The 12,621-nt window shown below is 43.5% G+C and overlaps 1 protein-coding gene across 1 annotated transcript in view; it reads left to right on the top strand.

The window, feature by feature from the left end:
* Nucleotides 1-8,798, top strand: part of LOC129674044 (methionine synthase) — a 107,106-nt gene extending 98,308 nt beyond the window's left edge. Inside the window, exon 19 of the mRNA XM_055603934.1 lies at nt 8,729-8,798. Within this exon, the coding sequence (XP_055459909.1) occupies nt 8,729-8,798 (70 nt within the window). The remainder of the gene's footprint in view (nt 1-8,728) is intronic.
* Nucleotides 8,799-12,621: the final 3,823 nt, after the last annotated feature.

The raw sequence follows: 12,621 nt of genomic DNA, 5'->3' as shown, positions 1-12,621 counted from the left end.
GAGAGAGAGAGAGAGAGAGAGAGAGAGAGAGAGAGAGAGTGTTACAGATAAGCATAGACTATTTGGACATGTGCCACTACTTTTCTCAAGGTACTTTTTATTGCAAAATTAACATGCTTTCTCCTTTCAAAAAAATAATAAAAATTGTTATGTATAGGAGGGCTAAAATTAAGTTTCCATGGCATCTCAGATGAACACACGCTCCTGTCTCCTATGAAGTTACATAATGAGCGAGTGCCAGCGCGGTAAGTGCCCCATCGCTGCTGCCATGCTCTGTGGCAGTTTCTGTGATGTCACTTGGAGCTTGCTAGGCATTCGTGTCCTCTGCAGCATGGTTTTCCCTATGTCTTCTGGTCTGAGGGTGCAGCCTTTTCGTGGCAGGGAAGACATGGTGACAGGACCGTGAGGTAGCTGGTCACACTGTGCCCACATCTGTGTTCAGGAAGGGAGGTGATCAGGTTGCCTTTTTAAGTTTTTTTTTTTTCCCTTAATTCATCCTACTACCCAGCCCATGGGGTGCTGCCACTCACATTCAGGAAGGTCTTTCCTCCTCACCTAGTCTCTTCTGGAAATGCTGTCCCAGGTGTGCCCAGAGGTGCATCTTCTACGTGATTCTAAATCCTGTCAGGCTGACAATGAATATCAACTGTCTGAGAGAGGCACCCAGCAAGTAAAGATTTACTTCTGTCCACCCCATGGAGGCTCCAGTTCCTGTTAATATAGCCCTGTTGGTTTTGAGCCTGTTGTGAGAAAGCACATCATGGTGGCAGCACATGACAGAAACACTCACCTCATGGCCAGGACACTAAGCCGAGCAATAGGAATGACTGAGATCCCCAGCCATCGTACAAGGGCAAGCCAGGAGACACACCCTTCAAATCCACCTCCTAATACAGCAGTGGGCTTGGGATGGAGCTTTTGGGAGGCGGTGCTTATTTACATGTGGGACTTGGCCATCCTGCACAGTACTTGGTGGCTCTTCGAGATTAACAGTGGGGCTGGGAGATGGCTCAGTCAGTAACGTGTCAGTAGTACAAGCACAAGGGCTTGAGCTTGAGCTCAGAAGCCGTGGAAAAGCTGAAGGTGGTGATGTGTGCTGGTACCCTAGTCCTGCAGTGGAGACAGGAGGAAGCTCACTGGCCAGCTGGCATAATGACATTGATGAGCTTTAGAGTCAGTGAGAGACGCTATTGTAAGGGTCTGAGAATTGCTGAAGGAAGATCCCATATTCAAATAGTATGTAAAGGCAAAGAGCGTTTATTCTGCAGAAACAATCAGCATTCCGGAGTTGACCATTCATACAAAACGGTCAGCACGAATTGAACTTGCAGGCTCTTTGAAAGGTTTTTAGGGGAATTTCAGCTGTGGCTACGGGACTTCAGTGGAGATTGGCCAGTGCCCAGGAAGGTATGTATTTGTACAATTTTGATTGGTCTTCACTTTGGGGAGAGAGAGAGGATTACTGTATAGGGACTTTTCTGTTGGACTGAATTAGTTTCTGGCTAGATATTGGGCAGCCTCTGATTGATTACCTGTCTCTTGTGTCTCTAGGAACTCCTCAAGCAGGAAAGGGGGCATGGTGGCAAGAACTTTGGTCAGGCTTAAGGCCCAGTCTCAAAAAGGAGTTAGTCAGGTCCTCTCACTTCTTCAAGAAATTAAAAGTGGGCTATGTTGTGGGGCAGTCCTTTGTTGAAATGTTTTACGATTAATTAATATACTTTTATTTTTGTCTTTCAAGCCCAGTTTGGCCTCTAGCTCACTCTGTAGCTTACGGTGTCTTTGAACTTTTGATTGTGTAAGTGTACCACAGTTTATTTATCCATTCTTCAGTGAAGGGGCATCTGGATTGTTTCCAGTTTCTGGCTATTATAAAATAAAGCTACTATGAACATAGCTGAACAAATGTCCTTGTTGTATGATAGAGCATCTTTTGGGTATATGCCCAGGAGTGGTGTAGCTGAGTCTTGAGGTAGAGCTATTCCCAATTTTCTGAGAAGACTCCAGATTGATTTCCAAAGTGGTTGTACAAGTCTGCACTCCTGCCAGTGATAGAGGAGTCTTCCCCAAAGGTGGGTTTCTAATATTTTGTAATTAATTAAAATGTATGCTTTGGGGGTAGGGTGGTGGAGTTTCTTTATTATGAAAAGGAAACCATTTTATTCCTTATTTTGTGAGATTTTTTTTTTCCTCATGAATTAAAGTATGGCTGGATTTTATTAAATGTCTTTTGGACAGCTTTGTGTGTGTGTGTGTGTGTGTGTGTGTGTGTGTGTGTGTGTGTGTGTGTGTATCAGTTTCTGTGTGTATGTGTGAGGTGTGTGTGTGGGAGAGAAAGAGAGAGAGAGAAAGAGAGAAGTGGTAACATGGGTGCTTGGATTTGAGCTCAGAGTCCCAGACTTGCGTAACAAACCCTTTACCCGCTGAGCTAACTCTCCAGCGAAGCAACATTTTTAAAGTGGGGCTGAAACTTAGGATTGTCTCCCAATTCTCTGTTTCCTGTTTATGGGATGGTGTATGAGCTGCAGTGGCATAAATTTAGCTTTTGCATCTTGGGGAATCAGACACCTTTCAGTTACCCCTGGTGGATGAGGGTTGCCCACTTCATAAAAGCCCTCGTGAGATTACAGCAGGACCCTCCTTATCACTGGCCAGTCAGGTGGATTCTGTGCTGCAGGGTAGGCTGCGTAGCCTCCTGGGTGTACAGGTTAGTTCCAGCAGCCTTAGAGGAGCACCCCCGAATGGGCTCTGAACCTCCTTCTCTTTCATTTCTCTCACTCTGGTGTGAAGGGATGGTGTGCCAGGTGCTTGTGTGAGACCAGAGTGCTGGTGTTTCTTACCCATGGACATAAAGGCCAAGGCTGTGTCTTGCCTGGCATTTGCTGCCCCAAGGCCCTGATGATCTAAAGAAAATCAAACAAGGCTAGATCTGGAGCCAAGAACCAGGATGATCTCATACTCCACTTATCTTCAGTAAATTTGGAACTGATGTGGTAGGACTAAGGAATCCTCAGTTATGAGGGTCTGTAGCAAAAGAAGCCCGTTACCTGACCCTTGCAGTTCAGCCCTTGCCTGGTGATGGGCCTCTTTCATGATGGGCAAATATCAGTTATTTTCTTTCTTCCCTGGGTTATTTTTTTTTAATCTATTTATGTGTGTGGTGTGCTTGTGTGTGTATGGATGTTTTTGCATGTTTGTGGATATGCCTTCATGTGGATTGATGTCAAGAATCATAGAATCATCCCCCATTGAACTTCCACCTTAGTCACTGAGGAGGGGGTCTCCTGATCACGCTCAGACTTCGCTGATAAGGCTAGTCTTGCCCACTACCTTGCATCTGAACTCATCTCTCTAGCTTCGGAGAGCCTAGTACCACAGAGAAGACCTCTGTAGCTGGCCTTCACTAGAGCTCCCCCTAGACACTGTAGATAAATTGCCGACATCATCTGGTACCAGTGTGTATGTGCTCCTGCGTCCCCCAGTACTCCATAACCACCTGGTATGGAAGCATGAAAACCCAGCTTCTTCTGAGGCAGAGATTACTCACTGAAGGGAACTCAGGGATGTTAGTATGTCATGGGTTTCTTGCTTGGCTCCCTCCATTCCATTGCTTTACTCACACTCCACACCCTCAGGACTTCTTTATTGATCCTCTTGCCAAGCTCTCCTCTTAGGGTCTGTAGCTTGAGAAAGTGGTTTTAGATGTCACCTAATATAAGTGCTTTCTCTCTCACTTCTGTTGGGGAAGTATTATTACAAACACAGTCTTCTCTCTCCCCTGAAAAACTCCCTCCATGAAGGAAGAGGGAAGGATAACTGTTTTATTAGCAAGTGAATATTCAGTCAGAGTAGGGTGTCCATTGTAAGCAATCAACTGAAAGACAAGACAGACAGCACTCTCTATTCTCAGGACAGGCAACTAGGTCTCAAGTAAGAGGATTTGACCTCACAGGGTTGCCTGTGGTTCATCTGAGTCAGGACACCCAGGATACAGGCTGATGATGGGTGTGAATGAATTCCTATCTGTGTGGCAGGAGACAGTTTGACAGCTTGTAGCCAGCCACCCACCCAGTTGGGCTTCTAGCCTCTGTTGGAGACTGGGAGATATAGATAGGGACACTATCTCCCTTGGATATTGACATTCCAAAGAGATGGTTCCCAGGTCCTTGAGAAACCTATTTTGGGGTCACAGAACTGACTGAAGCCTTATTTAGCTTTCCAAGGAATTTACACTTATTTTTGGAGACATGAGAGAACTTAGAAGATGTCCATAGAAAATACTCTTAGAAAGGGGAAGGAAGTTCCTCCTTGCTTATTTTCAACGTTGAGAATTCCTTGGGTTTCAGTCTTTACTTGTAGATCACGTTTCAGTTGTAGAGATTCTGCCACCCCCTTCGTGTTATTTTCTCTGCAGCTTTTTCTCCGGGGTCTCTGGTTCATAGTCGGTTCTATGCACAGCACATGCCTGGTTATGGAGTTCAGTCAAAGCTTGTGAGCTTGGCAGTGAATCTGAGAACCAGCCTGGGTCCCTCTTCCATTCTTAGAAGTCTTGTTCCCTAAATTCCCTGTTTTCTATTTCCCCATCTGTAGCACATAGGCTTAATTCCCCAGACAGTGATTGTAAGCCATCCTCACTACTTTTAACAAACTCCGTGGTGCCACTGGTGGGATAGCTCAGTGGGTAAAGGCGCATACCGTTGAGCCTTAGGACCTGAGTTCATACTGTGCTCACATGGTAGAAGGAAGGTGGATTTCTGCATGTTGCCGTTTGCCTACTAAGAGAACAAGTAATGTTAGGTGACAAGAAGGAATGGAGTGCAGACAAAAAAAAAAAAAAAAAAAAAAGGGTCATAAAAGAGGATATAAACTTTTTCTTTTCTAGTTTAAACTGTGTTATGCACTCCCCCTTGTTGGACACGTGAATTCAACTTTCTGTGTACTGAAGTAGCATGAACCATTTTTTGCCCCCAAAAGAGTTCAAGATATCTCTCTTTTTTTCCTTTGAGGCAGTGACTGTGAGAGCTGGGTTTTGCTTTCAAGTCCCTCAACCCCTAGTGCACTAGACATGACTACTCACTGAATACATTTATCACACTGACCCACTTAGTAAATGTGTTTTTAAAAATTGTTGTGAGGGGAGGCGTTTTATAATCTGCAAATCTCTCCCTTCGTCCTCTGCTTAAAACTATGTCAGATCATAAAATGTGTTTTGTGTATATAAGGTATGACTGCTCGAAAAGCCAGTAGCATCTGCAGGCAGGGCGTGGGACCAGTCCTTTGTGATCCCCATTATTTCTTAGACTTGAACACTGCTGTGTGCAGCTCTGTGCATTCCCTTACTAAAGTCCGTCATTCCATCATGTGGCTATGTGGGCAGGCATGTTCCCATATTCCTGCCCCTGGGCATCACGGTTGGTTCTCGTCGTGGGATGGTGCATCCACGACGAGAACTGCATACTGCAGTTCCTGGGGTGCACACACAAGTTTCTCCAGTGGAATGGACTCACTGGACACTCTTCCCCTTGTGGCACCAATGCCTCTGAGAGTTCTGTCCATGGTTGGATCCCTAGCCTTTTTCTCAACCTAAGGACCTCAGTACATGCTGGCTCTAGAGCTCCAGGGCAAACGAAGGGCCCAGTTCTCCATGACTACTTTCCCTCAAGAGACTACTGACTTTCCAGCCTGGTGGTGGAAATGAAGACCAAATCAGGAGCAACAGGAAACTGGCAGCTAATCTTAGAATAGTTTTTCTGGAGAAATAGGCCTTGGTCGTAATGTTTTTAAATGTGGGGTTTTCTCACTGCCAGTGGCTGTTATTAATTAAAGCTGAAGGGGTTTTCCCTCATAGCTGTAGCTGTGTTTGTAAAAAAAAAACCAACTGAAGGCTTCAAAGCACCAGTAAACAGAATCATGTCACTATTAGGAAGAAAGTTAAAGATCGACCAGAGGCGGTGTGCTAATAAGAGAGATATTGGCTCTATAAGGACGTGGGATTAGCAGTCAGTTGGAAAATAATGATAAGTGTTGTATCAAATAAATCAACAAAAACACAATTGTTGACTTTCTCTGGGAAGGAACTACTCTTTACAAAGAGTGAGGGGAGTTTTGTTTGGAAATTTAGGGAGCTGTTAATTGAGAACCTTATTTCTTTGATTCCAGTATCTGGAATCCCATATCCTAATTTAGCAAGTGGTATCTCTAAGCTCTAAATAGTAAGATACCTAAAGAGAACCATGTGGCTTGTGTCTTGGTAAAAGCTATCTGGTGGTGTGGGGAAGAAAGTATGGACGCTGGATTCCCAAGGTCCACAAATGACTTCCTCAGGCCCACTGTATGGCGTGTCCCTCACACAGCCACTGCTGTTCCTGGGTCCAGTGGTCCCTGCTATTGATGGAATGCGTTTCTCCTTACAAAATTCTTAAAATTTATTTTTTAAGTCATGTTTTAATTCCCCGATAGTCTCATTAATTTATATAAGGCACATTGATCACATCTACCACTGCCTTCTTCCATTTCTTTCCCTAACCACATTTTGTAGGACGGTGACACTTTTCCTGGTGTCTTGTTTGGGAATTTAGAAAGATGCGGAGCCTAAGTGTAAACCTTATTTCTTTGTTTCCAGTATTTGGAATTCCATGTATTTATTTAGTGGGTGGTATCTTTAAGCTATAAATAGTGACACTTTCCATCATTTTAATACTCACCTTTCCCTAATTTCTGTCCTCTAGTAAAAAGGCTCTTCTTGCTTCTACTGGAAGTTAGTTTTTTGAATTGTCATTTAGCCAGCTTCTTTTCTCACTTGGAGAATGTATTGGTTTGCCCAGTTCCAGGATGCATTTTAAGTATGGCGCTCATCTGTTCTAGTCATTTCATTTCTGAATTTTAAACTACATTTCATCATTCTCTTCAGTCACTTAAAAAAAGAAACAGGAGTTTGGAGACTGAGCCTGGTATAGAATTTCTCTCCACTCACTAGAATAACCACCTGCTCTGCGTCAGACATACTATTTTAATAGTTTCATGCATTTATTTATTTGTTGCGTATGTGTTATGGCATAGCCACCATCACATACTTTTGGAGGTTAGAGGACAACTTTCACAAGTCAGCTTTCTCCTTCCACCATGTGGGCTCTCGGTTTGGGTGAGTCAGATGTGTTTATTCCCTGAGCATCTTGCTGGCTCCAGATTCAGTGTATTTATTTTAGATCTGGTTATTTCATTTTATGTGTATGGGTGTTTGCTTGCATGTGTGTGTGTGTGTGTTTGCTTGTACATGCATGCATGCCTGCTGCTCTTGGAGGTCAGACGAGGGCATCGGGTTTGCTAGAATTGGTGTTATGGATGGTTGTCAGGCACCATGCCGGAGAATGGACAAGGGTTCTCTGCAAGAGCAGCAAGTGCTCTTAACCATTGAGAACCACCCAAACTGAGAGATCACATGGTTTCTTGGGTTTTTCTGAGAAACTCGATTTATGTAAATTGTTCTCTAACCTCTAAAAGTATGTCATGGTGCATGCATCCATTAAATAAATAAGTAAATAAATAAACAATTAAAATATTATGTCATCTGACGCAGAGCAGGTGCGTCATTCTAGTGAGTAGAGAGAAATTCTACACCGGGCTTAGTCTCCAATGATACAGTGCTTTTTAAAGAAAATATGTATGATTCCATATATAAGAATTTTTTTTTTTTTTTGAGATGGGGTTTCTCTATGAAACTGTGGCTGGCTTGAAACTTATTATGTAGACCAGGCTGGCCTCAAACTCACAGTGATCCTTCTGTCTCTGCCACTGAGTGCCAGGATTATAGGTGTGTGCTACTTGCCTGAAGGCTACACTTGCCCTTCGTTTTACATCAGCCTTAATGTTCGGGGATGGATGCAAGTGGTCTTTATTCTGGTTTATGGGGATTAACGCCTGAACCGGTCTCTTTGGGAGCAGTTTTGGGGTAGGACAGACAACTTGACAACTGTAGGTTTGAAATCCAAGGCAATTCTTTTTACCTGAGATTAAAAAAACACAAGCAAAGATCAAGATTACTCTGTGCTCAGTGACACATACACATAAGAGAGGCCGAAAAAGATCTTGAGGGTTATTTGTTGTTATTTCCCACTTAGAATGGCATGAGGGCTTTACCATCCCTGGGAGGTGTGGGGTCTCTCCATATTGTACTTCTGTACTTCTAGTTTGCTCTCTCTGTTAACCTCACTGCTGCATTGATAGAGTTTATTACTTGGTTAGTCCATGATATGGTTCACCAGCTGCTCTAATACTACCTTGAGGTTCCGGGTCCCTGTGAGTTTTTGGATAAGCAAGATGATAGGTAGTAGTCATTTCAAACGTGAAACATTTGTCATTCTAGTTTATGACACCCGGTCAATGTTCTACCCAAGAAAGTCCTTCATGGTCTCTGCTTCAGATCCTGCCCTTGTTTTCCTCAGTGATGGATTGTGACATGAAGGTGGAAACGAAATAAACCCTTTCCTCCCCAAGCTGCTTCTCTCTGTCTCTGTCTCTGTCTCTTTCTGTATGCAGGTGCGTGTGCCATGGTGTGTGACAAATGTCGTGGTGTGTGCATATGTCATGGTGTGTGTGTGTGTGTTATAATACAACTTTGGGTGTCGGTCTTTGCCTTCCACTTAGTTCAGGATAGAGTCTTGGTGATCACTGCTTTTCAGGCCAACTACTTGGCCTTTGATTGTCCTGTCTCTGCCTCTCATTTTTGTTGTAGAAGTGCCGAGGTTACCGATGCAGAAGGCTGCTGCATCCAGCCCTCTGTGGATGCGGGGGATCTGAACTGAGGTCCTCATGCTTGTGTGTCTGTCAGCCACTTTACCTATTGAGTTATCGCTCCAGCCATTAATGCTCTTTGGATGTTACTCATGTCATTTTTGAAACGATTCAAATAAAATGGCTTCAGCACGGCAGTGGCATGCTTATAGAGTCCAGGCAGAAAGACCTAATTTCAGATTTCCCTGCTTGCAGTTGATCTGTTTCTTTATAAAACCCTGATCTTCCCACCTGCCACATGAGGAGGTGAATGCTCCAAGAGCTTCTGAGATACAGATGTTGAGCTCAATCTGTGACTGCTTGTTACTGTTGTGGATAATGAGGAACACAGGGTAATGCCTCATAGAGTGGGGGAGGGATCAGGAAGTCCATACTGGAAGAAGTCATGGTGGACTGTAGGCGGAGCCAAGGCTTTTCAGAAGGACACGACTTAGCATCGATTAGCAAACACTACCTGGGGGCTTTGGAAGCATCACAGTTCTGGCCAATGAATCATATTTGTCTTTGAAAAGGACAAGGCAGGGCCTGGAGAGATTGGAAGCAGAGCAGTGAGTGTTCTCTGACCTGGGCTGAGAGTTACTGGAGAGCTGGAGCAACAACAGATAGATGGAATGGGCCATGGAGTAGAAATGGACAGAATACAGAATGGTGAAGAGTTCAATTGCAGAAATGTCGGGGGAGGGGGAGGAACAAAGCATGAATGAGTTAAGAGTGCCTTGTGCTGGCCATTGAGTGACAAGCGACTATGAATGAATACAGGACATATAAATGTGCAATGGTAGCCGATGGGAAAGGAGAATATATCTTTCATAGGAAAACCCTTTAATTGAATTCTGATTGTACTGTGCTATTTTTTGAGCAAGGATGGGCCTTTGTCATGTGTCATTATTCTGACATTATTCAGATTAGGCTGTAGTATTTCTGTAAAATACTTTAGACATTTGGAATCATAATTTAGTGGTGAGTCAACTGGGGTGAGTCAGCTAGGATGAGGCTCCTCCAGACAGCATAAGGCTCCTGTATGCACACCTTCTTTTGTTTTGGCATTTCCTGTAGGTTATAAACCACAGCTCAAGAAGTATCTTTAGGTTTTTTCCAATAAGTTTACACACAACCTTAAAACTAAACATTTTAAGCCATGGGTAGAAGTGAATGTTGTAAATTTCAAAGATGCCCCTGTGAGTTGTTGCCTAGTTTTCCTTTAAGTCACCCAAGGCTGCTTTTGCATTGGAAATAAAGATGCCACTTTCCATTGTAGAAATAGTATCTTGCTACTAGGCAGAGTGACTTTTGATTTTAAAGAAGCATATTAAAATAATATATGACTTCAATTTTTTTCTGGGTTGATATTTAATGCTACTAGAAACTTTTGTTCCAATGGGAAGTAAAACTGAAGGACTCACCTTGGTCAGAAACTGATAAACACAGTTGAAGAAGAGGAATAGTGGGAAAAGAGACGCGTAGCCTGGAAAAGGTTTCATTGTTCTGACCCCGCCCAAAGAACAATGTTGCTGACCTCTGGTGAAGCTCTAACCCTGAGCGACTGCAGGGACTGTGGATGGAGATTTTGAGATTTTTGTGCAGGGAAGTTTTGCAGAACTGGGCTTCTCATCAGTTTTAGATTTGAGTTTCTGAGCCCTCCTGGAGGGGGTGGGTTGGTGCTTCATTGTTGTCTTACAGTGACACATCTGCGTGGTTTTGCACTGCTGTGAGCACCCTGAGAGCCTTTGAGAGTGTTGGGCAAGGAACCATTTCCTTTTCTCATTGTCATTGGTCAGGGCAACACCCACAGATGCCGGCTTTGCTTTCTGAGAGTCAGATAGTTTTTCTGAAGTGTTGGCTTCATTGTGGCCTTTTCAGACATACTTTGTTCTTATCCACCCCGTTCTTCACTTCCTCCTCCTTCATTCCTCTCTTGCTAGGCCCCTTCCTTTTCTTCATTAGCCCCCTTCTGTTTTAGTCCATGTGTGTCTTTCCCCCTCCCCCGCATTTTCCTTTACAATCGCTTCCTTCTCTCACGCTCTTTTTTCTGGTGTTACAATCTTCACACATGCTAGATTTAGCTAAAGCATCCTCAGTGGCCTGTGTGGATCGGAACTCTCTCCTTGTCTTGAGAGAAATTCCACAGATCTCAAGATATGTACATTGCTTCACTCATATTTTCTTATCATTGGCTTGAAGGATGAAATAGGACTTTAAAAATAAATATGGGTTTCTCTTGTAGTAAGACAACCTTCTAGTTTTTTTTTTTTTTTTTTTTTTTTTTTTTTTGAGACAGAATTTCTCTGTGTCACCTTGGCTGTCCTGGACTCACTTTGTGGATCAGGCTGGTCTGGAACTCACAAAGATTCCCCTGCCTCTGCCTTTCCAAGTGCTAGAATTACAGAATTACAGGCATGTGCCACCATGCCCAGCTCTTTTTAAATGTTCATGTATGTGTATGTGTGTTTGTGTGTTTGTGTTTGTGTGTGCGCGCGCGCGCGCACACACACACACACACACACACACGCGCGCCTGTGCACGCATGCGCACATGCGTGTGTGCCTGTAAAGATCAGGGAAAATCTTATAGGAGGTTATTCTCTCCTTCCACCATGTGGGACAGGGGATGAAGCTCAGGGCAAGACCCTTTTCCCGCTGAGCTATTTCCCTGGCTCTACCATCCTTGTCAGTCATGGAGATGAAGAATATCTCCAACAGAGGAAGGATACTTGATGGCTGCTCTAGCTTCCTCTAAGTCTCAGATACCACTAGGACCAGTTGTGTGTTCTCTGCCTCAGGATCCACAGGGACCCAGTAACATTACTTCCTTGTTTCCTTAAATTAAACTATGTAATAAAATAGGAGAAGTGAAACAAATGTTTATAGAGGCCAAGAACCACTACTGAATAATAGCTTATTAAAATAGATAAAAGGAAATTAGGTTTCTGTTTTGAAATTTTATTTAAGAGAAGGACTATGGTTTTGAAATTGGATATTACCAGTTTTATATTAGAATAACGTCCAATGAACACGCAGTAGACAATGCAACTGGTCATTAAATTGTTCTGGTAATTGGTTTAGTTGTGTAGATGTGGCTGACTATTTAGTGGGTTTTCATTTATTAATATATCTGACTGAGAGGGATAGTGTAGTGAGGCCCATTCTGCTGTTCCTTAACCCTGGGCAACTGAATTCTGGGATTTGTATCCAGCTATTCAGCCAACTATGGGACACAAATGTTCAGAAAACAACAAAGCAGCTGCCTTGAAAATGGACAGACAGACTCCCTAAGCAAGACTCTGAAGCTGATTAGAAGTGCATGAGAAGATGTCCAGGTAGTATAAAGGCATGCTGCCATTCTAGAAAAAGACTCAGGCACCTCTGGAATTTGGTTCTCCGTGTGGGAGGCCCTGAAACCAGTCCCTGGAGATACTGAGGTGTGACTGTGTCCGAGGGTCACTCCTCAGAGATTCTGAGTCCTTTCATAGCTCCCTAGTGCTCAGTTCTGTGTGCATGTCCATGCTCACACTTATACCTCTTTCCTGTGGCTGTCTTCTCCAGCGTCCAGGAACTCTTGCCTGAAGGACCCATCAGGCCCCTCAGTTGTTTGAACTCTGTGTCCCCCTCCTTCACCTGCCATCAGTCTGCTTATCATGACAGTGCTTCCCAAACTGTGTTCTGTGGAAGCTCACACCAGTGCTGCCTTACAGAGAAGCCATGGTCAGAGAGTTCTAGAATGGCTCCTGGAACTATATTGTAAATTTATTTTATACCCTGAATTAGACTGTTACTTTTATTATATATATATATATATATATATATATATATATATATATATATATATATATATATA

The sequence above is a fragment of the Psammomys obesus genome, unplaced genomic scaffold, assembly GCF_907164565.1.
Source record: "Psammomys obesus unplaced genomic scaffold, mPsaObe1.curated_primary_1811, whole genome shotgun sequence".
NCBI classification, from domain to species: domain Eukaryota; kingdom Metazoa; phylum Chordata; class Mammalia; order Rodentia; family Muridae; genus Psammomys; species Psammomys obesus.
This window is presented reverse-complemented; position numbering and strand designations above follow the sequence as displayed.